This window comes from Scylla paramamosain, chromosome 8 (genome assembly GCF_035594125.1).
Source record: "Scylla paramamosain isolate STU-SP2022 chromosome 8, ASM3559412v1, whole genome shotgun sequence".
NCBI lineage: Eukaryota > Metazoa > Arthropoda > Malacostraca > Decapoda > Portunidae > Scylla > Scylla paramamosain.
Genome location: NC_087158.1, coordinates 24,277,017 through 24,302,039, shown reverse-complemented (window position 1 = coordinate 24,302,039; position 25,023 = coordinate 24,277,017). Strand labels below are relative to the sequence as shown.

Below are 25,023 nucleotides of genomic sequence, written 5' to 3'. Positions count from 1 at the left end.
TGGTCAAATAACACGCTTCACGACTCTGAATTAGTAACGCCGTTGACAACCCTGACCCGTCACTAATTCAGAGAGAGAGAGAGAGAGAGAGAGAGAGAGAGAGAGAGAGAGAGAGAGAGAGAGGGATTATAAAAAAAATAGATATTACACTGGAGGACATGAAAAAAGGACTAAAACAATACAAAACTGAAATTTCAAAACGTAAAAAGAAAAGCTAGAATACAAAAAAGAAAATAAAGAAAAAGACATGGAAAAAAACAATCACAAAATAAAAAGAATACTGAAAACTTCATCTGAAAGAAAAAAAAACAGAAAGAAAAAAATGAAAGCAAAAACTGGCAAAAACACCCAAACCAAAAAGAAAAATAGACAAACATTGATTAAAAATAAAAAAAAGACAAAACACACACACACACACACACACACACACACACACACACACACACACACACACACACACACTTGAACAAAAGACAAAATACACATACCTTCCTAGTGCACCAGAAAAGCTGAGCACATGTCTTCACTCGCCTTACCTTGCTCTCCCTTCCCGCCCCAACAGATGGCCTCGTCTCCTACACCATGCCGCAGGGGATCAGCCGGGGCGTCGAGGTGGATCTTCTTGACCTCAGCTACGACGGCACGACCACCGAGGGGCTGCTCATAGGTGGCCTCGGTCAGCTGCACGACGGCATTGTTGGCGACCACAACTTTCGCTCCGACATCGGCCACGGAAAAGGTGAGAGAGAGAGAGAGAGAGAGAGAGAGAGAGAGAGAGAGAGAGAGAGAGAGAGAGAGAGAGAGAGAGAGAGAGAGAGAGAAAGAGAGAGAGAGAATCTTTCAGTGTTATACTTGTGCTTTTTAACACTCACTTTAGTAGAAAAATTGTATTGTCGCAGAGAAGGAAAATAGAAGGTTAACTTAGATTTTTTTAGGCTGTAGAAACGTTTTGTAGATTGAAATACGTGCAGTGTGTCAAAAATTTGTAGGTGATTGTATGAGAAATTTACCACTGAAAGGGTAAAGAAAACTTACAATAACATACTTCTTATTCCTTACGAAGCTGTTTGTGATAAGATGCACTACTCTCTATAGTATGAGATGTGAATATAAAGCAAATATATAAAAAAAATTATATAAAAACAAAGAAGAAGAGAGAGGAGGAGGAAGAGGAGGAGGAGGAGGAGGAATACGAGAGAAGTGGAAGTGAGAAGGAGGGAGAGAGGTGAAGACAGAACGAGAGGAAGAGTGGAATCGGGAATGATAGACAACATAGAGGGAGAAGGATGAAAACAGAAGATGGGAAGATGAGTCGGTAAAAAGAGAGAGAGAGAGAGAGAGAGAGAGAGAGAGAGAGAGAGAGAGAGAGAGAGAGAGAGAGAGAGAGAGAGAGAGAGAGACGTGAGTATTCGAGCTGGAGAGTGAACAAAAGGGAGAAAGGAGTATGTGGCCAAACGAGAAACGGGAAGAATGAAGAGTGGGAGGCTTTGGTTGGGCTGCTGTGGGCGGTGTATAGAAGCAGTCAAGACGCACATTGGCGGGGGAAAGGAGAGAAAGAAAAGGCAATGCTGAAAAGTAGAAAAAAAAAGATGCTAGAAGGGAACTGGAGGGAGAGAAAAAAGAGAAAAAACGAAGGGAAAACAAAAAGAGAACGAAAACAACAAGGGGAAGACTGGAATACTGAAACGTAGATGTCCCTTGAAGCAGATGTTACCAGAGAGAGAGAGAGAGAGAGAGAGAGAGAGAGAGAGAGAGAGAGAGAGAGAGAGAGAGAGAGAGATGCTCAGGGAAATCACACGTCAACAACCACACGAAAACACCAACTCACGTACTCACCACCACCACCACCACCACCACCATCATCATCACAACTCCCGAGACCCAAGGAAACCAAACAAGTCGAGGTAAAATGGTCTGCAAAAATCATTCGAGGGTCAGAAGGACGTTTAAAAATACTTGTAAGACAATCTTCTGGATCTATTTTTAAAGACAAGTCGAAAGAGAAAAAAAGTAGTAAAAAAGAAAAGTAGAGAAAAGAATTGGGGTTTAAGAAGAGGAAAAAGAATTTATTAGAATGCGAAGGTAATTGAAGAAAGGGGAAAAGAGAATGGAAAAAGAGGAGAAAAAGAAGAAATTGATACATTGTGAGAGTAATTGAAGAAAAGAAACACATTAGTTGAAACATGAAATGAAAGAGAGAGAGAGAGAGAGAGACAGACAGACAGACAGACAGACAGACAGACAGACAGACAGCACTGGAATAGAAATATAAAAATCGAAGACGTAATATAAAAGAGAAGAAAAGGAAACATCATACCGACAACAATAACAGCAGCGAGAATAAAGGGCAACAGGAAGGCACCCGAAGAGACAAGAGAGAGAAAGGAGAAGAGCGAAGAAACTGGAAAAAAGGACAAAAGAACGGAGGAAACGACCAGAAACACAAAGAGAAATGAGGACAAGGGACGAAGAGGGGAAGAGGCATAAGAAGAGAGCACTGTGGGATGTGAGGACAGAAGAGGGGAAGGGAAACAGGTGAATAAAAGGAGAGAGAGAGAGAGAGAGAGAGAGAGAGAGAGAGAGAGAGAGAGAGAGAGAGAGAGAGAGAGAGAGAGAGAGGAAAACCACACAAAGAGGCTCAGTAACTATAGCAACGGGACCACCAGGTAAGTAGGCAGGTAACCCCTCGTCATTACCTGGCCGGCACAGAGGTAATGGAGCATCATTATCTCCTGAAGCTGCAGGAGGGGGATGAAGAGCAAGGCAGGAGGGAGGGGAGGGGGAGGAGGAAAGCGTAATGGAAGATATTGATCGCAGTAATGGTAGCATTTTTATAAGCGGTTATCTGCTCTGCTCAACCATGCAAATACCTACATATCGGAAATACACACACACACACACACACACACACACACACACACACACACACACACACACACACACACACACACACACACACACACACACACACACACACACACACACACACACGGGTACATTAAGGTAATTATACCTCTCAGTTACTTAAAACAACATTTTCTACCAAAACCCCAATAATCTCTTGATATATAAACTAATTTCACCCGCACAAATTTACCTTTATTACTTAAGAACACAAGCCTTACCTTACCTTACCTTAATCTTACCTTAATCTTACTTTACCTTACATTAGCTTACCTTACCTAACCTTACCTTACCTGAACTTAACTGTACCTTACCTTATCTGACCTAACCTTACCTTACCATACCTTGTCTTACATTACCTAACCTTGGAATTTTTTTTTTACAGATAATGACACAGACAAACACTTGCCCCACAATCTTCCACCAATTTTTATTTCACCTGTCTCGGTACTCACCTTAGTTAACTGCAAAAAAAAAAAAAAAGCACCTTTCTCACCTCAATAAGATGACTGAGATTTATCCTTTGTTAATATATGTATACCTTTACTCACCTGTCTCACCTCATCACTTACCTTTATCACTCTTTCTTTTGTAGCGAGACAATTGGCATACCCGTTTTTACCTTTGGATTTATTGTTTTACCCTTAGATCTTTCCCCTCTGTGACTAAAAAAAGAATTATATGGACGATCTATTCCCATACCTGTCCCTCCATCTATCCATCTCTCTACATGACCTCCCTCTTTGCAGGTTATGAGTGGGTGGGCTGGAAGAACGAGTCACATCAGCCCCTGGAGATGGTGTGTGAGTTCGATGCGGTGAGAAACTTTACCTCGCTTGTCATCTTCGCCAACAACATGCATACTAAGGACGTGGAGGTGAGTGGGGCACGGGGAGGAGTGGTGGCAGGAATAAGGGAGGAGGAAGAGGGTGAGAGAGTGGAAGGAAGGTGGTGAGAGGAATGAGGAAAGAGGTGGGAGAGTGGTAGGTGGTGGTGCCAGGAATGAGGAAGGAGATGGAGGGTAGAAGAGTGGTAGGAGGTACTAGGAAGGAGAGTGTAAGAGGAAACAAAGGGAGTAGGGAGGATGGAAAATGGTGGGTGCTGAGAGAGAGAGAGAGAGAGAGAGAGAGAGAGAGAGAGAGAGAGAGAGAGAGAGAGAGAGAGAGAGAGAGAGAGAGCAGCTTTAAGAACTAATGCTTATGAGACCTATTTTTAACTGCTATTATTCCCGCTATAAATGCTTTCAAAATAGCTCTGCAAAAAAAAAAAATCGTACCCAGTAAAAATAGAAAAAGTAACAGCATAAAAATAAAGAGAGCATAAAACAAGTGATTGATAAAAGAAAAGAACAATTACGTGATGGAAAAATAAGGGGATTACTAGTTTGTTAACAGCATAACGACCTAATTGGTGATCAGGGGTCTTAGTGCTGCTGTAGTTAATTGGCGCAAGGTTCGTCGGCCTACTGGAAAATGGACAAGAGATAAAATAAAAGAAAGAGTAAGATAAAAGAAAATGTGAGATTATAAAGAAAAACGAAAGAAGAAAAAGTAAAATGAGAAAAGAAGAGACATAGCAGCAGTAGTACTAGTGGTGGAGAAAACAGGATCAGGTGTAAAAGTAACAACAGGAACATTAGAGAAGGAATATTAAAAAGAAAAAGAAAACGAATACTAAGAAAACGAGAAGAGGTAGAAAAAATATATATAGAAAGGAGGAGGAGGAGGAGGAGGAGGAAGAAAGCGAACTGAAGAAAGAGAAAATAGGAACAAAAGATGAATGAGAAAAAAAACGGTAAAGAGGAATAAGCATCTAAAAACAGAATAATGTAGGCATATTGTAAGAGGAAGGAAGGAATGGAGGAAGAGGAAGGGGAACCAAGTAACCGATCAGAGAGATTGAGCAACTCACGCTAACTGCGCCTCTTCTTCCCTTCAATTATCTGGGAGAGGCGCGTCCTCCTTATTTTTAGGCGCAGATGGCCGGCTGATGGACGCTTACAGAGAGAGAGAGAGAGAGAGAGAGAGAGAGAGAGAGAGAGAGAGAGAGAGAGAGAGAGACGTAATTCTAAGATTTGTTAATTTTCAACTAATCTTATTTTATTTAGTTGCTTTCATATTTTCTTTGATGTGAAAATGAAAGACATACTGTAAATAATTTGTCGACATTAGTGGATGGAACAGACAGAGGAAAGAGAGGGGAAAAGATGAAGAAAATGGAGAAGAAGAAATTACACTTTTTTTTTTCCTTCCCACTACCGTACCTTCCTGCTTCTACGTATTTCACACACACACACACACACACACACACACACACACACACACACACACACACACACACACACACACACACACACACACACACACACCACGTACCCACTCACACCAATACAGTCCACTCTCCTTCTGCCTCTTCCTCCTCCTCCTCCTTCAGTCGTTACCCAGTCTCTCACATTTGTCTTATTACTCAGTACATTTCCCTTCGCTCCTCGCCATTGCATTACTGATTTCCATCTTACTCACCTTGGATTTCTCTAAATATGAAGGACTACTTAGTGTTAGAAGGTATTATGTTTCACTTCCCCGTATGTAATTTTTTGTTCTCTCTCTCCCAGGCAGATTAGTCTGATAAATGGATTAAATACTCTGCTGCTCCCTCACTGTATTTTAAAGTGATGTGAGTCAATTGGTCTTTTCTCTTCCACTAGAAAAAGAGTGTGTGTTGTGTGAAATAGAGTCAGTGTTACGAAATATCGAGGTTTGTTCTTTTCTCCTGATTTTAAAGGATTTTACGAGAGTTCAGGCTTCCGGGAATTATCAGCATTTGATGACGGAATAGCGTAATGGAAGGCTAAAAACTGTAATGGTCTGCCTGTCAGCTGACGTGGTGGACAGACTGTGGAAAAGCGTGGTGTGTAATTTGAAGGAATAATGAATGTCATGTTTTATTTTTTTCTTTAAGGATAAGTGTTGTGTTTATATGAGGTGAGAGAGAGAGAGAGAGAGAGAGAGAGAGAGAGAGAGAGAGAGAGAGAGAGAGAGAGAGAGAGAGAGAGAGAGAGAGAGAAAAAAATACCATGACAGTGTTCATAATAGAAACGATACAAATAAACCATAAAAATCAGATAAAAAACAGAAATAAATAGAAGTACAGGTATGTAGCAAATAAAAAAAATAAAAATAAAACTACTTCAAAACATCGCTATTTTCTTTAAGCTCATTTAATCGGAAACACAGCATAAAGAAAGTCAAGCCATTGAAACTTTACACACTAAAAACAATTAAGATGCATAACGTTGCGACTGACGGAAATATTATTAAAACTACTTCCAAACGTCATCATTTACCCTAAAACTGAGCGCAAAATATAAAGTAAGTCAAGCCATCGAAGCTAAATAGAATAAAGATACGTTACGGTGCGACTCACGGAAATAACTCTTGTATGACGGTGGCGAATGAAGCGATAAACGGGACTCGGGAGGCACTGAATGGCACTGTCACACCTTAATTGGCAGGTGTGTGTGCGGGCAGGTTTGCAATCGCCTCCGTTTGTGAGTAGTAAATTGAGCGTTTGGCGTATTGCGTTACCCGGCTGCGGAGAAACGAGAATGTGCGAGGTGCCTTCGTCGGGGTCAATAGAGCAGGTGGTGAGGCGATGCTGGTGTGAAAATAGTGGGTGAAATATCAGGTACCGCCGCTTGCTACCACCACCAGCACCACCACCACTACTGAGACCACTACCGCCGCCGCTGCCGCTACTTCGTCACTACTTCATCCATCATCACAAGCAACAGTGTTCCTCTCAGATTATTCTTGTAAGGAAAAAAATATATGAGGAAACTTGAGGGGATAAGCGTATACAGGAATGAAAATGGAAATGCGTGTGAGCTGAGTATTGTGCGTGTGTGTGTGTGTGTGTGTGTGTGTGTGTGCTGTGTGTGTGTGTGTGTGTGTGTGTGGGTGAATATCAGTTAAATGATATTCAGAAAGGAGCGTGACAAACGATCAGAAACCGCGAACAGACGGAGTGTTTTGGAATCTTGGGCACTGATGGAATGCAGTGTGAGGCAGCGAGGCGGAGAGTTCCTGGCTGGCTGTCTCAGCGTAAGAACTTGCATGGTATTGAAGTTTCCCTGTGTTGTCATTACCAGCGGCGTTCATTGTGTGGCTTTGTGTCAAGAGCGTGGCGCGCACCCCTGGCAGTCGGCGCCATAAATGTGCCATGAACGTAATAAATGAGAGTATGCATGTGTGTAAATGAAATACTCACCCCTGCACTCCACACCGCCGCTCCATGCAATATAGCTAAATGCTGCAAACGAGATACATACAAACAAAAAGTATAACAATGTTTAATGAGTTTCCCGGTAAAAATAAACTCAAAACTTTGTTAAGGCTGAAAGTTGAAGCAGCGGAACGTTTGCTGGAGGAAAGCAAGCGGTTATCTTTTTCTTTCAACACAAATTGAGACGTGAAGCGAGGGGCAAAAGTTCCTTACACGAAGGAGTCTCACCGCTCCCTGGTTCACAATCAATTACACCGTCAGGAACAAAATATACGAATTTCATGAAATGTTTGTCTACTGACCCTCTGAGCAGCAAGACGAGGTGGGACAAAAGCCAGTGCATCTTCAGAACACACTCTAATTGATGACACACCTAAGTGGGGACGGACTAGTGGGAATAACAGTGACGAATAACACTGATGTTTTGAAACTGCGTGATCAATTTGAAATGCACACATTGCGCGGCACTCTAAAGGGAACAAATAGCATGCTTGGTCTTCCTTTAACTGGAAACATCAAAAATATATGGAGGAGAAACCAAAAGGTACTCATGGTTGTTTTGACTTTTATCTTAACAAAAATAAAGAGATAAAACTTTTACAACAAAATACAGTGTTCTTATACAACTTCTTTTAATAGTTAAAAGAATACAGTCGTAAAGCTTCCTCTTCACTGCTGAAAATCTTGCAGCCGTTAAAGCGAAGCTATGACAACGTGACTGTAGTGCACATCAGCGAAGTAATGGTCCTCGGCTGGCATTTACTCGTACTACTCACGGAATGACTCTCGCTTCCAGTGATTCCCCGCGCACTTGAGCGTTGCCCGAGGTACAAGCACTCGGCACCAGAAAGAGGATAGTGTTGCTGCTGTTGCCTCTATGAAGTGTCCAAGGGCGACGCACTCTTAGCTATGTATAGAAGGGATTGACAAACAGAAGCACAGGCAACATGATATGAATGTACGAAGTATTCACAACGAGCTCTCTGGAATCAGTTTTTATATGCTTTTCTCCATGAAATGCAGTAAAGATTCAAGCATTAGGGACTTTATTTTTGGCATTGCCCTTCTCTTTTTGCCTTTCCTTTCTTTGTCTTACTTTCTAGTCTTTTTTTTTTATTTATGAATTTTTCCTCTACAAACCGTAAATCCTTCCATTTTATCTCCTCGCCCTTATCCTTTCCATCCCCCTCCTCCTCCTCCTCCTTCTTCCTCTTCCTCTTCCTCTTCCTCTTCCTCTTCCTCTTCCTTCTCCTCCTCCTCCTCCTCGTCCTCCTCATCCTCCTCCTCCTCCTCCTCCCTCTTTCTCCCTCGTTTCGTCAACTTACCTTTCCGTACCTCCTCTGATCCTCTCATTACGCTCTCCTCTCCCTCCCTTCTTCAGCCATTTCCAATCCTCTTTCCCTTAAACTGTCCATCATTTTTTTTTTCCCATAGCCATTCGTATATTTCCTCCCTCTCCTTCCATAGCCTTCCATCTTCCTCTAATAACCCCCACGTTACCTATCCGGTCCTTCTTCAACCCCCATCCCTCCCCACAAGATCTCTCCCTCCATCACCCTCCATCTCTCTCCCTCCCTCCCTCCTCTGAGTTTGGGTCTGGTGTAATTACCTTCTCTCCCTCGGCTCCTCTGCCACATGTTTTAATTGCTCCGTCCATCACCGCCGTCAAGCTTCCTTCAGACGGATTTGGACCAGTGAATACGGACAGATACAAACCGAAGTAAACATGGATCTATATAAGTATCGCTCAGTGGAGGTGCTTCTTAGTGGTGGTGGTGATGGTGGTTGTGGTGGTAGTTATTGTGGAAGTTATTGTGGTATTATAGGATAAGTGGTGGTGATGGAGGTGGTGTTGATTGTGCTGTTGTGGCTGTGTTAGTACAGTAGTAGTGGTGGTAATTGTAGTAGTTGTAGTTATGCTAGTAGTAGTAGCATCAGTAGAGTTGTTTATGTTGTTGTTGTCCTTGTTGTCTTTGGCGGACTGACGTCAATAGTAGAGCAGCATAGGTTTCTATAAATAGGTAGGTGTGTAGGTGTTCAGGCAGGTAGCAGTACTATTAAAAGAGGAAGAGGAGAAGCACTAGTACTGATGAATTCGTGTTCTTTGTGGAAAGGAAAGGTAGAGAGCAAATCAGCAGAAGCAGTAGTAATAAGTGGTAATAGTGTGGTAGTGTAGTAGAAGTAGTAGTAGTGTAAGTAGTAGTAGTAGTAGTAGTAGTAAATGAGTGGTGTTTGTGCAGAGCTGCGGTGAAGACCAGGACAAGAGGGTAAAGTCAACACACACACACACACACACACACTCTCTCTCTCTCTCTCTCATCTCTCTCTCTCTCTCTCTCTCTCTCTCTCTCTCTCTCTCTCTCTCTCTCTCTCTCTCTCTCTCTCTCTCTCTCTCTCTCTCTCTCTCTCTCGTCATCTCGCGGCACAACGTTACAGGCGTGATACACTGCATGATGAACACATTAATTACAGTAATGCACCGCCAGGATCGGAGACGCGTACAGGCGAGAGAAGGATGTGATTGCCTCTGATGGTAAACACAAACTGACATTAATTAGTATAGTAGTTATGCTTATAATATCGTTGACGGCTGTTCCTCGTCGCGTTACAGTCAATGCAGTGATGTGTACCGCTAATTCTAAACAATTACCGTTAGTTATATTATTCGTTTCTATGCTGCAGTTTGATTATATTAGTGAATTTGTGTCTATTCCTTCCTTTTTTTTTCTTTTGAATACTTGACAGCAGCAACGTAATTCAGCGTTAATTATGCAACACACCTTTAGTATTACTCGTACACCTGATTAACACTAACTCTCGCCTTCTTGATCTACAGGTGTTCTTTACCATGACCTTCCCCTGCTTTAACATGTTTTCTTAATATTTTGTATCACACATTTAATAATACATCTGATTTTCCTTCTCCATCATCTTTTTCTTGCTCCTCTTACACACTCGTGAGCTGTTCACTTACCTAACACCTTCCAATTACTTTGTGCCACAGCTTAACTAACATGCTTGATTTCTTCTTTTCTCGCCTGTGTTCTCTTTCTCATTCTCCTCTTCCTCTTCTGCAGGTATTCTCTCCCGTGAGCTTTATTTGCATAACACTTCACTCACTATGCACCACACCTTGAATAAACACCTGATTGCCCTCCTTTCCTCACCTGTCTTCTCCTTTTCATTTTCTTCTTCCTCTTCTACAGGAATTTTCTTCCATGACCTTTATGTCCCAGTTACTATACGCCTGGTTATCCTCTTACCACGACCTACCGCCCTATTTTCCCTTCCACAAATCCCCTCTTTCTTATGACCACTTACATTAACTTTCTCACCTATACCTCCCACAATAGTGACTTACCTCTCCCCTCCACCAGGTGTTCTCGCGGGCCAAGGTGTTCTTCAGCGTGGGCGGGCGGTACTTCAGCTCCGTGCCGGTGAAGTACCAGTACATGCCGGACGAGGTGTCGGAGTACGCCCGCAATGTGACCATCAACCTCCACCACCGCGTTGCTAAGTACGTGAAGATCCAGTTGTTCTTCCAAGCCCGCTGGATCCTTCTCTCCGAGCTGTTCTTTATCTCTGGTGAGTGCTGAGTGCTGTGAGAGTGGGAGGTGTATAGAGAGAGAGAGAGAGAGAGAGAGAGAGAGAGAGAGATGCTTTCATTTATAAATCATCGTGTTCTTATGGAAAATACTGGTTATTTCAAGAGTGCTTAATTTAGTATTCATATATGTGCATGATTATGAGCATAGTGACAGCAGCGATGGAATATAGAAGTGACAACAGTAAGGATAAAGATAAGACATATTACATCTGATAGTAAAGTAAATAGTGATAGAGAAAACAATAATAGGAGCATCCAGAGAGAGAGAGAGAGAGAGAGAGAGAGAGAGAGAATAGCAGATGCCAGGGAGATTGTTTGTCTGTAACGAGGGTATCTGCTGATCTGCTTACTACTGCTGGAGAGATTACCTGAGATTACGGGGGAGGAACATCTATCAGGAAAGTTGTGGAAGAGAGAGAGAGAGAGAGAGAGAGAGAGAGAGAGAGAGAGAGAGAGAGAGAGAGAGAGAGAGAGAGAGAGAGAGAGAGAGAGATGCCTGTCACTCTCAATAGAGCATCAATAACAATTAGTGTCTTTCTCATTGTTCCTATACCGTTTATGTCATTCTAAATCTATTGTTGCTTCTACCTATTATTACCATCACTTCCCTCGCTCCTTAAACCTTGAGGCAGCAGAGTGTTAGGAGCTACAAGCCTCCCATATTAGCTTCTCTCAGTATTCTCTTCACTGTGGTGCTCCTGTTGTTTTTATGAATGGAAAAATAATAGAAGTGGCATATTTTTAAGTGAGTACGGGAAGTTCATTTTCTTTTTCCTTGTGTTTCTTTTGTTTTTGTTGTTTTTTCACTAATGGGAAAACAAAAGAACTGAATATTTTATGAAGACTGTAAGCCTGAGCGAAAGCGGTAAGATATTTCCCCCATTTCTCAATTCTTTCCCTTTAGCCAGTCTTCTTGACCATAAAAAATTAATATCTTCAAAATTCACTAGTACCCATTGATTTATCTTGCACGGAAAACCATCATTGCGTATCTATTTCTTACTTAAAACTGCTCCCACTCGTTTGTTTAGTGTTGTGTGATGTTCATGTTTAGGGGAAAGAATAGGAGCACGTGGGTGAAATGAAAAAGTGGGTAGCTAAGTGGAGATACTATGTGAATAACTCCAGGTGTAGATGTGTGTGGGATGTGTGGCTGGAATGTATGGAGGTAGAGGGGAAAAAAAATGTGTGGGTAGGTTGATTAGGTGCGAGCAGAGTGGGTGAAGGATCGATTTAGTGGGCGTGGGCAGCCTTGTACAGAGACAGAAGTGTAAGTGGTTAAAACTGGTGAGCGTGTTTTGTTTTATTTGTCACCCGTAGGGAACATATAACAAGAACACCACTGTCTCTCTCTCTCTCTCTCTCTCTCTCTCTCTCTCTCTCTCTCTCTCTCTCTCTCTCTCTCTCTCTCTCTCTCTCTCTCTCTCATCCCTGCTTTACTTTTTTATCTCCGTCCCTTTAATCCTTCAGCACAACTCACTCACTTTATGCCCGACGCTTTACATCAGCATCCACTATCCACCTGCCACTCCACCAGCACACTCCCCTCACACTCCCATCATTCCACCTCCATCCCTGTTCCCTCTAATCCAGATTTAACTCCAGGGCACGCATCGCAGCTTAACATTTGCACGTATTGTTTTCAGGAGTATGATTCTTGTATTTATCAGTGTACGAGTAGTAGGGAATATCAGAATTGTATACTATTGCCCCTTCTTTCCTCTTGCTCCCTTCCTTTCCCTCCGACGCATGAGGAGGAGGAGCAGGAGGAGGAAACAGGAGCGCCAGGAGGGGTGGAGGTAATTCACAGAGAGGTTGGTTCACCTTATTATGCAAAAAGCACTCCCTCCACTCTCGGTGTGTCTTTTGTGGCTTAAAATCCCAAAATCCGGGAATCTGGAGAGGTGGAATTAGGCTATTTTGCGTCGCGTATTTCCCGACTACACGCGCGGCCCTTCCATTGTAAATCTTTTTCGGGGCTGTGCGGTGTGGTATGGTGTGCCGGGGAGGGGGAAGGAGAGCGGCAAGGAAAGAGAGGGAGAGGAGAGAGCGTGGGAGGAAAGGAGAACGTCGTAGGAAGGAAGGAAAGGGAGAGGGAAGAGTCTCTGTGGTCTTGGATGGTGAAGTTGTTTTTTTTCGTTCGTTTTTCTTTTTTTCTTTTTTTTTCTTGGTTTGGTCTCGAGGGGATATAAGGAAGGGGAGTTTAGGTCTTGGGTTCCCTGGCGGTGAGTGGAGGAATCTGCTTATTACGTTTGTACTGTAGAGGCTTTAGTTTGTTATGTGAAGTGATGTGGTGACATTTCACTGCATCTTTCATGTATGTTTTTCTTTCCTTTTTTTTTTTTCTCTCTTTGAATCTCTTCTTTTTCTTTTTTTTCGTTCGTGCGTTCTCATTCTTTATTTCCAAGTTGTTTTTTTTTCTGTTCTGGTTGTCTCGTGAATCATTCGTAGTTGTCAGTTTCGTGTGTGTGTTCCTTTCCTCTGTGACTTTACTCTTCACTTTTCACTTTTTTTTTTTTTTTTTTCGTTTTTTCGGCTTGATGTCGCTAGCGTTTCTCCGTTGTTACTGTTATATCTTTTATCTCCTTCGTCTTTTATGAGCATAAAATTCTTCTTCCTTTTTATACATTACCTTCCTTTAATCTACTTTATAATACCTCGCCAGAATTTATCCCTCCCTGTTATTATCTCCTCATATTCCCCTTTGTCCTTTTCGTCGAAGTTTCCTCTCACACACCCTGGCGTAAGATGTCTCACCTTCCGCTGCTTCTCCGCGACATCATCGTATTCCTTCCATCCATTAGAATACTCATTATCTCCCTTCGTACCTCCTCCTGTCCTCCTTTGCCGTTCGTTTCCTTTGCTTAAGGTTTCATCCTCCAAATCCCCGCTCCGTTTATGCATTTCCAGTACACCCAAACGCTCCTCCCTACCTGTGCTCTACCGTGCTCAAGAACCGGCCATGTCTTCACACTCCACAGCCGTACCCTTGCCATAGCGGCTGGTAAAGTTTAACACGAAGCCATTTTCCGGCACAGGCACAGAGAAACACTTCGCGAGGCTGTAAAATCGAAATAACCCGGCGCAAGGGTGATGGGGTGAGCACGGGCGATCATCCTCGTTTTAATTGCAAATGAGAAGAATTTTTTTGAGGATGCTGAGGGGACGATGTGGTGGGCTGGTGTCACTATTACGAGAGAGAGAGAGAGAGAGAGAGAGAGAGAGAGAGAGAGAGAGAGAGAGAGAGAGAGAGAGAGAGAGAGAGAGAGAGAGAGAGAGAGAGAGAGAAAGGTAGTTACAGAAACGATATGAGGTGTGACACGGAGTCATAATCATAACACTGCACTAGACTCGCAAAACAAGAGGAGTAAAGGACACTACAAACAGCCAACCTGACCTTCCTTTCCCTTCACCCTCCCTTCAACCTCCCCCTTCATCCTCGTTCACTCTCCCCTCACCACCCATTTCCTCCTCCTCCCGAACAGCACCAGCTCGGGGGAACTTCTCGGTGGAAACAGGCCCTGATGACCCTCCGCCCCACGCCGAGGCGCCGCCCCACCACGACTCCTCCTCGGGCTACATGCTGGACGGCACGGCGCACGAGGACACCAGACGCAACATGGGTGAGTGCTGTTCTGTTGCTTCCCATCAGTTTTGTCTGTTCCTTTCTATAACGTCCTGATGTGGAATTTTTTTTTTTTTTTGTGCCAGTGTGTATGTGCCCCTCTTGTCGTTTGCGCCTCTCTCTACTCTTACTGTACTTTCTTGTTTTCTTTTTTTTTTATATCATTCGTTTATTGATTTTTTTTTATAGAAGGAAAGTTTTATGCATTACACAGGTAACTTTTCTTCCTAATCATGTTTTCTATTTCTATTCCTCTTTCTTTCTTTTTTTTTTCGCTGGTTGCTATTTGTCGTCTTTATTTTTACCGCAGTGGTTTTATTTCTACAATGTAATTTATTCCCATTTTACTTTTTCCCTTCGTTTCTCATTTATTTTCCCTCCCCCTGGGATGTTGTTCAGCTATCTAATCTTATTTTTCTCCCTCACGTTCATTTTCTCCCCAAGCCCTTTGCCTGACAAACTTGTTTATCTCTCTCTCTCTCTCTCTCTCTCTCTCTCTCTCTCTCTCTCTCTCTCTCTCTCTCTCTCTCTCTCTCTCTCTCTCTCTCTCTCTCTCTCTCTCTCTCTCTACCTACCTATTTCATCTATATATCTTTCTCATATTACTTCTATTGAGATATATCTATAAGGTCTAATATGTTAGCTTCTTCCTCTCCCTTCTTAAATCCGAATTAATCCATGCATACATACACATACCTCTATACCTCCAAAGTTGAAAATACAGAAAATAGACAAAAATAAATGAATTATATACAAAAATCATCACTCATTCATATTCATTCATTCATTTCTTCATTCATTGTAAAGAAAACGAAAGCTAATCCCTGCTTTTTACCCGTGTGTGTGTGTGTGTGTGTGTGTGTGTGTGTGTGTGTGTGTGTGTCCTACAGTGCTGGCGGACGTGTCGGAGGATCCACGCGGACAGGAATACGTGGCGCTCGTGATCGGGGTCCTTGTGGCCGTCATCATCCTGCTGGTGTCCGCCATCCTGCTGATCGTGTGGCGCTCCAGGAGGCAGAAGGAGGGCACCATTACGCACGACATCTACACAGGACCCTTTGGCGAGAAGCGGGACATCGTGAACCTGAAGGTGGGTGGGTGGGTGGGTGGGTTGTGTGTGGAACTGAGTGTGTAGGATTTGTGGTACTGGTTTGTTAGTTTTGTGGGTTCAATTGAAGGTTTTGTTTGTGTTAAGGATGATTTTTTGTGCGTTTTTGTTTTGTTATATTTTTGCTGTTGGTTTTGTTTTGTTTCTTTCTAAAAGGGTGGGTTTCTTGTGTTTGGTGGTTAGTCAAGTGGGTTGGATTTAGTGTAAGGATGGTAATGGTGTAAAGAATGTGTTAATTGACGATTGTTAACTAAATAACTAACTAACTAAATAAATAAATATATGGAGGAATGTTCTAACAATTTTGACTAAGTTCTTGTTTTGTTTGTTTGTTTGTTTGCAGTGATGTGTTTTACGTAGCTACTCGTATGTTTTGATGTTAGATAAGGTGCTTACATTTCGTTTTTTCCATGTTTTTTTTTTTTATGCGGCAGGTTTTCCTTGCTTTAGGGAAATGTTTTTACTAATAACAACAGTCAATATTAGTAATGATGATAATAATAGTAACAACAACAACAACAAAAACAACAACAACAACCGTCAGCACCGCCACACATCGTCATACATTCATATGCCGTCTCTTCCCTACTAAAAGAAAAACAAACCCAATAAATATATAAACCAAACCCAAAACGAAAGAAAGAAAAACGAGGCAAAATCTTCAAGACGTGAAACTGAAGCGAGGAGGAGCGGAACACAACAAGCGCAACATAGCACAACACAACGAGGCGCGAGTGACCCCCTGCCTCCCCCTCCGCCTTGAGCTTCAAAAGAAATGGGGGAAGGCCGCCGTATCGCCCCCACGCAGGGAACGCGGCGCCCTCACGCGTTCGAGGAGACGACACCCGCGGCACCGAACGAGCAGGAAATACAGGAAAGAAAGGAAAATAAATAGTGTGGCTGTAGAGGAGAATGGAAAAGGGACACAAGGACTTCTGTTATCGTTTTATTATTTTTTCTTGGTATTGAATCGAGGAATGAGAGGGAGTTGTAATAAAAGAAGGGGAAAAAATTATACATGTTAAGAAAATAAACGTAATACTAATAATGATAGTGATGGCATGCACTTTTTATTACATATATTTTTTTCGTGTTGGAACAAGGAAGGAAGTGGAAAATTTTAATAAAAGAACGGAGATGGAGGTCTAAATAGGAGGGAAAAGGGGATAATGACGATGAAAACGAAGATAATAATAATAGTAGTAGGAGCAGGAATGATAACTGTAAAAGCGAAAACACAATAAGAAGAATAATTTATGTGAGAGAGAGAGAGAGAGAGAGAGAGAGAGAGAGAGAGAGAGAGAGAGAGAGAGAGAGAGAGAGAGAGAGAGAGAGAGGAAGGCAGTGGTGGTGGTGGTGGAGGGTAGCCCCGCTACTCATTAGTTCCTCATGAGGCAGATCACTCACCCTGCCTTCCCCTCCCCAACTCCTCGCTGCTTCAGTCATTCCTTAGATGTTCCTCCGCCCTTTTGACCGTGCCAGCCTCATGAGAAATGTAACTGGCATCAATCTTTACTTCTCCTCCTCCTCCTCCTCCTCCTTCCCCTTTTTCCTCTCTTCTATCTCCTCTCCTTCCCCTCTTCCTACTCCACTTTCTTACATCCTCCTCCTCCTCCTCCTCCTCCTCCTCCTCAAACCAACTTCGTCACCGACCTCATTGTCATCGTCTTCACCATTCTCAGCATCGTCACCGTCCCTTCCTCCTCCTCCTCCTCCTCCTCCTCCTCCTGAGATGAAGAGTGCCACATAGCGAGGCCTTCACAGAGCTATCCTCAACATACAACGTATTCACTTTGTTGTCAGAAAGACTTCCTCCTTTAATGCGTCCCTTTGTTCCTCCTCGTCAGGTTGTTGTTGTTTTCTCCCGATGGGTTAGGTTTCTCCTCTTTTTTCAGATGTTCGATAATCCGTGCCGTGCTTTGTATTTTTTTTTCTTTTTTTGCTATTTGTCTGTAAGCGCCGCCTGTGATGTGGGAGATATTAGGATTGTTATGTTGGTTGTTGCTGCTGCTGCTGCTGTTGTTGTTGTTGTTGTTGTTGTTGTTGTTGTTCATAATATTGTTTTAGTGAGAAAAGTTGCTCAGTTCGGTGTTGTTTATTCATCTTTTTTTTTTTTTTTTTTTTAAGCGAGCTTAACATCAACATTATTATCACATAATTTGTTGTTTATTCCTCATTAAGCAAATTTGACAAACTCTGCTGGTTAACGAAAAAAAAAAAAAATGTGATTACGGAACACATCCAAAACTATTTGCTGTGTTTCCTTGATGCATAATTTTTTTTTTTTTTTTTTTTTTATCGCTTACCACATTCGTAATATTTGCCTCCTTCGCTGAGGTGTGATATGATTTCAGTGCTAATTATTGTTTTTTTTTTTTCATGATTTTCTTATTGGGTTTCAGTGCAAAGCGGAATTTTTGTAGCTTAGATGGATATGTCGCCTGCCTTGCCCTGCTTGCCTGCTTGTTCTGCTTGTTAGCATGCCCTTAGTTAGCACTCCTTGTTCCTGCTTGTCATCTTTCACTTTACCTTTTTTTTTTTTTTTTCATTATTTTAGGGGTACCTGTCGTACACGAACACCTGTTTCACACCTGACTGTGTATTGGGTAGACTCTTTAAGGCGTTGTATTGTTCTGCTCACTGTGTACAAGAGAATCACTTGTTCATGTACACCTTCTCACGTGTTCTACTTGTTCTTTTCAATTTTTTTCTCCATACTCGTATTCTTATTATGATTATATCCTCCACCTCCTCCTCCTCCTCCTCCTCCTCCTCCTTCTCCTCCTCCTCCTCCTCCTCCTCCTTTTTCTCCTCCTATGAAATGGTATACTTTATCATAAACATTCTCATAGATATCAACAGAGAGGTGGAGACACTTGAAGGGGTATTATAATAAAGAATGTAAGAAGATGAACGTGTACACATAGAAAACGAGGCAGAGAAAGTTCAAAGGGTGAAGGAAGGGAGGCAGAAAAGAAAGAATTATAAGAGGCAGACTCCTGAACATATCAGATTGCCACGATTAGACAATATACCCTTCCCCACAAAAAAAAAAAAGATAAAAGCTACAGTTGCTTTCTTCCTTAGGGAGAGAGAGAGAGAGAGAGAGAGAGAGAGAGAGAGAGAGAGAGAGAGAGAGAGAGAGAGAGAGAGAGAAATCGTATCATTGTGATTATTCATTAGAGAGACGGATGAAGTGAAGAATACCTCAACCCTTCTGTCCTTTTGCCCCCCCTCCTCCTCCTCCTCCTCCTCCTCCTCCTCCTCCTCCTCCTCCTCCAGTCTTGGATAGATTTTTTCGAGGGCCTCAGTTGGATAATTAAGTAGAATTGACCCACATTAACCTTTAGTCTGTGAGAGTGAGCGGCAGGGAAGGACGGAGATAAAGAGTAGAGAGAGAGAGAGAGAGAGAGAGAGAGAGAGAGAGAGAGAGAGAGAGAGAGAGAGAGAGAGAGAGAGAGAGGGGGGGGGAAGGGTTAATGGATATCGGAAAGACACTGAAGGTCAACTTTCTGAAGGTTAAAAAGGAGTCAATTGTGTTTTTTTTTTTCTCTCTCTCTCTTTTACTGTGTCCCCTTCATAATTACTTCCTCCTCCTCGTCCTCGTCCTCCTCCTCCTCCTCCTCCTCCTCCTCCTCCTCCTCCTCCTCCTCCTCCTTCTCCTCCTCCTCCTCCTCCTCCTCTATATTTTCGCATCCTTACTTGCATTTTACTAATTCTGCTCTCATCTATTCTCTTTCTTCTTTTCTTCGTGTATTATTTTCTTACTCCCTTTCCTCTGGTTATCTTCTCCACTTTTCTTTACGTTTACTTCCTTTCCTTCCTTTACTTTTTTTTTTCTTGCTTCTTCGTAGTTCCCCGTGCCTCATGGAGAGTAAGAAGAAAAGGTTTGTTTTAATGTAAACTGCACATCACATTCTCTCTCTCTCTCTCTCTCTCTCTCTCTCTCTCTCTCTCTCTCTCTCTCTCTCTCTCTCTCTCTCTCTCTCTCTCTCTCTCTCTCGCCATCCACCCACAATATCGATTTAACCTCACTCTCTTACTCTAAAATTCACTCACATTTTTTTTCATTGCACCTTCACACTCACTACTGACTGTTTCTTTCATCACCATCATCACCACCACTATTTTTGGGTCCACGTCACCACCACCACCACCACCACCACCTCTGCCATTCCTGAGTGCTGTATGAAGTAGTGATTGAGATGCACCTGAGATTTTGACCCTAAGAAGCACACCACTTAGTACACCACACGTACCAACCCACCCCCACCTGCCCCACGTGCCCCGGTCTCTAGTACGTCCCTGTGCCCCCTCCACTCTCCCTCTTCTTCACCCCTCACCCCTACAGTGCCCGCCCCTTCCAGCCCCTTAGCACGAGAAGTTGGCACCACCACCTCCCTTGGCCCGGCGAGGCGGTGGTTGCATGGTGACGAAAGTTGTGGAGAAAAAATTTTTTTCCATAATTTTTTTTTACATTTATTTTTTCTTTCCCCTCACCTCCGCCATCTTAGCCCATTCCCCTCCCCTCCCCTCCCCTTACGGTAGAGCTGGTCGTCGCTGAGGGAAATATTCACCCTTTTTTCCTCTCCAACTTTTTTTTTTCTTTTTTGTATATTTCTCTCCCCCCTTTTTCCTGCCAGTGACCTCCCCTCCCCTCCCCAACCCTCCTCTACCCTTCCCGTTCCCTCTTAAGTCTTACCTTTCACATGTAAATTTGCTCCCCCAACTTGAGCACGTGTGATCTGCATAAAGCACCGGATGCCTACCTCCCTCCTCCCCTCCTTCCTCCCTCCTATGCCTCCCTCCCCTCCCCTCCCCCACCACCTTTTTGGGATGCTGTCGACGAAATTATTATTACTGCACGAAAAAGTTAGCCGAAATGACCCCCGTAACACAGGCCCTCCTTCCCTGCTCCCGCTGTGCCCCTCAAGTCAACTTTCTTGATGGATAATTATGACGAAACTCACTTTAAAGACTTGGGATAGTAGTTGTGTCACCGCCCTTGCCTCCCCCTCCCTCTCCCCTGCCACCCCCTTGTGACTCCCTCCCTGCGGCGCTCCCTCGCTCCACCACCGCCGTCACTGGTGCGGGTGGTGGTGGAGTGATGGGCATAGGGAGTGGAACAGCTTTCGACAACACCACTAGAAAAATGTAGCCTTTAGGGAGGTTGGTAGCGAGCCTCCCTTCCACCATCCGGGGTCGATGGGTGCCTCTGGGAATGCTGGTAATGGGGGTTGATGTCTAAGGGGTGACGGGGCTCTTAGGTGACGGTCTTCTGGGTGACGGGGCCTGTAGGGGGCGGAGGCTCGGAGTGACGGGGCTCTGTGGTCTCCCTAGGAAGTGCAAAAGTTCCTGACGGCCCCTGCGGCGCTGCGCCCTTCCTCCCTCTGCTCCTCCCCGCGCCTCGGCACTCACAGGACCAATGGCTACCGGCTCAACACCACTCTGCCAATACACCCGTCACAGGTAGCGTCACACCACCCCCACACACCCGCCACACAACCCAGGAGGCGCCACCCTGCCCTCACCCTACACCCCACACCCCACACCCCGCCAGCCACTCTCCTCCATGGTAGTGCTGCACCCTCCACACTTACACACACACGCACACACACACACACACACACACACACACACACACTCCTGGCCATTCACCCACACCCTCAACCTTCCCTTAAAAATAGAAAAAAGAAAACTTCAACACATAGTACCTTTCCTCTTCCTCCTCCTCCTCCTCCTCCTCCTCCTCCTCCTCCTCCTCCTCCTCCTCCTCCTCCTCGTCCTTCTTCTCGTGTGTATTACCCTTTCTCGCTCCCTGCTTATTCTTTTCTTCTTAGTGTTAAAGAACCTCGTGTAGTGAATAAGTAAACGCGGCAGAAAATAAGTTGATGTGCCTTTGTGCTTCTTTTACTTTATGTTAAGTGGTAAGATGCTGCTGTGCCTTTGTGTTATGTTACGGGGTTCCTTGCTTCATCCAGTGTGCTTGGTCTGCTGTGTTACGTGATACCATGTTGCAATTGCCTCGTAAAATCCTAGCCACGTTGACCACTAACAAAAGCAGATCAAATAACCTCCCGGTAGTGTAGTGCAAAGGGACCTGCTTAAAAGGCACGTCATTAACAATAGCAATAGTGTTCTTTCCCACGTCCATTGTCCGCTGCTTGAATGGAAGGTAGCTTGGCTTGTGCTTCCCCGCCCCCGCCCTGCTGCTGTTGCTGTTGTTTCTGCTGCTGCCGCCTCACCTCGTCACCTGCAGCAAAGATTTAACTCATTACGCAAACACACACATACACACACACACATATATATCATAGTTTGAGCAACGTTTCGAGGAAAATCCTTCACCTCATCAAGCCGTGAGAATTAATGTTTGAATAATGAAAGTGGTCTCATCAGCCGCGCCACGCCCTTGCTCAGTATAAACAAGGAGGAAGGACTGCCAGGCATAACTCAGTGGTGTTCAGTGAGGAGCTCAGATGCAAACGTATTATTATGAATATAATAAATATAACAAAAATAAATCTTGTATTATACATCTGGCAGAATTTTTGATTTAATAAGGGCGAAACATTTTCAGCTTATCGCAGAACTGAAAACAGAGAGATCAGTGTTACAAATGCGATGAAAATTTAAATCGACATAATTTTCTTCTTTGAATATTATTTTTTTCGCTTAAGAAATCATGTGAGGCATTTAATCTTTCAGATATTTATTTTTAAACAATCAACTTTTTTTTCAGAAATTAATCAACGCGGGATTTCTTCTATTCAAAGGACACTATATTTATTTATATCTCTTGACCGGCAAACCAGACGCCCTGACCTCACCCGGAACCTGAATGTCTGACTTTCTAGACATACGATCTCTCGCATATACTTCTGTATCTAGAACCTCTGTGGTAAATGTTAACTTTCCAGAAATTAAATTCTTGGAATAATTCTAAGTCACAATACCGATATTTCTTCATTATAATGAAAGCAACTCCATGAATTTTATATTTCCAGAGTTATTATGAGAGAACGAAAAAAAATAAAAACAATGAAGTAAATGCAGTTAGTAAAGATACAAAGGAGCTAAAAATAACATTATGGATTGCCGTTACAAAGTCAAGACTCATGCAACACAACGCAACGCAACGCAACGCTATATCTGATTACAAGCTCAGCAGAGAAAAATATGTGGATCTGTGAATCAACTGTCAGTCTGTTTGTGCGAACCATACATTTTTACGTCCTTTGTATTTTGGATTTATTTTAACTTTATATAAATCTTGAGTGTAAAGGAATACTATCCAGGTGTATTAAGCCTTCCTGGTGAGTGACGGCGGTGGAATTAGTGACATAAGAGATATTGATTCCATAGTTTATCTTTTGTTTTCTGCACTACAAAAACCAGAAACTTTCTCGGAACGTCACATTAAACGATATTTCATAGGCAACTCGACTGGCACTGTTTGTTTTATGATACCCAGCTCCCTCAAGACATCACACACACACACACACACACACACACACACACACACACACACACACTTGTTAGTTTTACACCCACATAAAGACACCATATACTCCACGTCTCATCTTCCAAGGCTCTTCCCTTCGCCTCTTTCCTCCCCTCCTTACATCACCTCCCACCCTGAACCCCCACCGCCCACCTCAACCCTATTCCCTCGTGTATTTCCCCTTGCTAACCTCCCCTCGCTACAGCTGGGCGTGGAGGGCGGCAGTGGAGGCGTAGGTGGAGGTGGCGGCGGAGGAGAACTGGACAAGAACGGTCTCTACTCTGAACCGTTCCACATCACGTACAGTTCCATGGGCGCCTATTCCACTCTGGGCCGCAAGCTGGTGCACGCTAATCCACTCTCCAGCCCGGATTACACAGGTGAGTGGTAATGATGTGGGTGGAGAGGAGTGCGAGGTGAGAGGGATGAATGAGTGAGTGGTTTTGTGGTTGTAGGTGAGAAGTGAGTGTTGGGTGAGGTGTGCTAAGATTCGTGAGAGAGAGAGAGAGAGAGAGAGAGAGAGAGAGAGAGAGAGAGAGAGAGAGAGAGAGAGAGAGAGAGAGAGAGAGAGATTGGAGGTAACTGAAAATATGTAAGGACTTAAGGACAAGAAAGTAAAGGGTAATTTTACTGGCACCGTGTCTAGTGATCTTTACGATCTACAAACCTCTTTATCTGACTGACCTCGCCGTTGTGTGAGTCTTCTTTGTAATCGCTTCCTCCTTGCTCTTCCTTTTGGACTCTGTGCTCCGTTTTCTTTCCCAGTTTTTGTTGTTATATTTGTGACTTTCTGCTGTTATTTTTCTTAGTATGGAAATATGGAATTGGTGTTTTATTTGCTTATTATTTCGTGTGATCGTTTATTTTACCGTCTTTCTATATAATAACTGATGTCTTTGTTTTTGTGTGTATGTCTGTGATCGAATCTCCATCCTGCCTTTTTTTTTTTCTCTGAATTTCCCATCACTATCTACTTCATCTTCCTCATATCCCTCCCTCCCTGGCCGGCCTGTACCGCTCCCCTTCCCTCCCACAAATGCCGTCAGCGCCCAGCCCAGCCCAGCCCCAGGAGCATTATTCATATGAAGCCCCGTGACTCGTGAGGGACAAAAACTCATTAAGTATAGAGGTCTGTAATTTGCCTGGAGGCGCAGTGCTGGAGAGGCGACTCGGGGATGGCCTGTCACTCCACCCAGATGACATGTCACTCACCTCTTTTCCTCTCTCTCTCTCTCTCTCTCTCTCTCTCTCTCTCTCTCTCTCTCTCTCTCTCTCTCTCTCTCTCTCTCTCTCTCTCACCCTTCCTTCTCCTCTCTTTCACCGCACCGTCCATTCCTCTCCTTCAGCTTCTCATGCCCTCATCAGATTCAATATTCCTCATATCGCTCCATCCCTCCTTTCTTCCCTTCCCCTTACCTCATTTTTATTACCTCCACAAATATCCCCGGCTCCTCCATCCTTCTTCCTCCTCTTACCGTGGCTTCACCACCTTCGTCTTTCCTCTAAATTTCTATAACTTTTTCCCGTCTTGTGTGTGTTTCCATCTTAGATTAAAAAAAAACTCTTCCTACTTTGCAATGTGTCATTATTCGTTTTTTTTTTTCTGTCATTGTGTGTCTTTCTTACTCTTTTTTTTCTTTTCTTTCATCTGCTCTTGTTTTTTGTTCATCTTTTCTTCTTCTTAATCTTGTTCTTATTCTTAATCTTCTTGTTCCTGTCCTTCTTCTTCATCTTCCTTTTCTTCTTCATCCTTCTTCTTCTTCTTCTTCTTCTTCTTCTTCTTCTTCTTCTTCTTCTTCTTCTTCTTCTTCTTCTTCTTCTGTCTTTCCTCCTCCTCCTCCTCCTCCTCCTCCTCCTCCTCCTCCTCCTCCTCCTCCTCCTCCTCCTCCTCCTCCTCCTCCTCCTCCTCTTCCTCCTCTTCCTCCTCCTCCTCCTCCACCACGCCCTCAGCTACAACACCTCATCCAAAGTTCACTCATTCCTCCGACAGG

The 25,023-nt window shown here is 43.6% G+C and overlaps 1 protein-coding gene across 1 annotated transcript in view; it reads left to right on the top strand.

The window, feature by feature from the left end:
• LOC135102558 (discoidin domain-containing receptor 2-like) overlaps positions 1–25,023 on the top strand; it is a 100,483-nt gene that overhangs the window by 61,760 nt on the left and 13,700 nt on the right. The window contains exons 4-10 of the mRNA XM_064007839.1: positions 563–739; positions 3,654–3,781; positions 10,566–10,773; positions 14,281–14,418; positions 15,311–15,510; positions 20,869–20,997; positions 23,238–23,412. Coding sequence (XP_063863909.1) covers positions 563–739; positions 3,654–3,781; positions 10,566–10,773; positions 14,281–14,418; positions 15,311–15,510; positions 20,869–20,997; positions 23,238–23,412 — 1,155 coding nt within the window. The remainder of the gene's footprint in view (positions 1–562; positions 740–3,653; positions 3,782–10,565; positions 10,774–14,280; positions 14,419–15,310; positions 15,511–20,868; positions 20,998–23,237; positions 23,413–25,023) is intronic.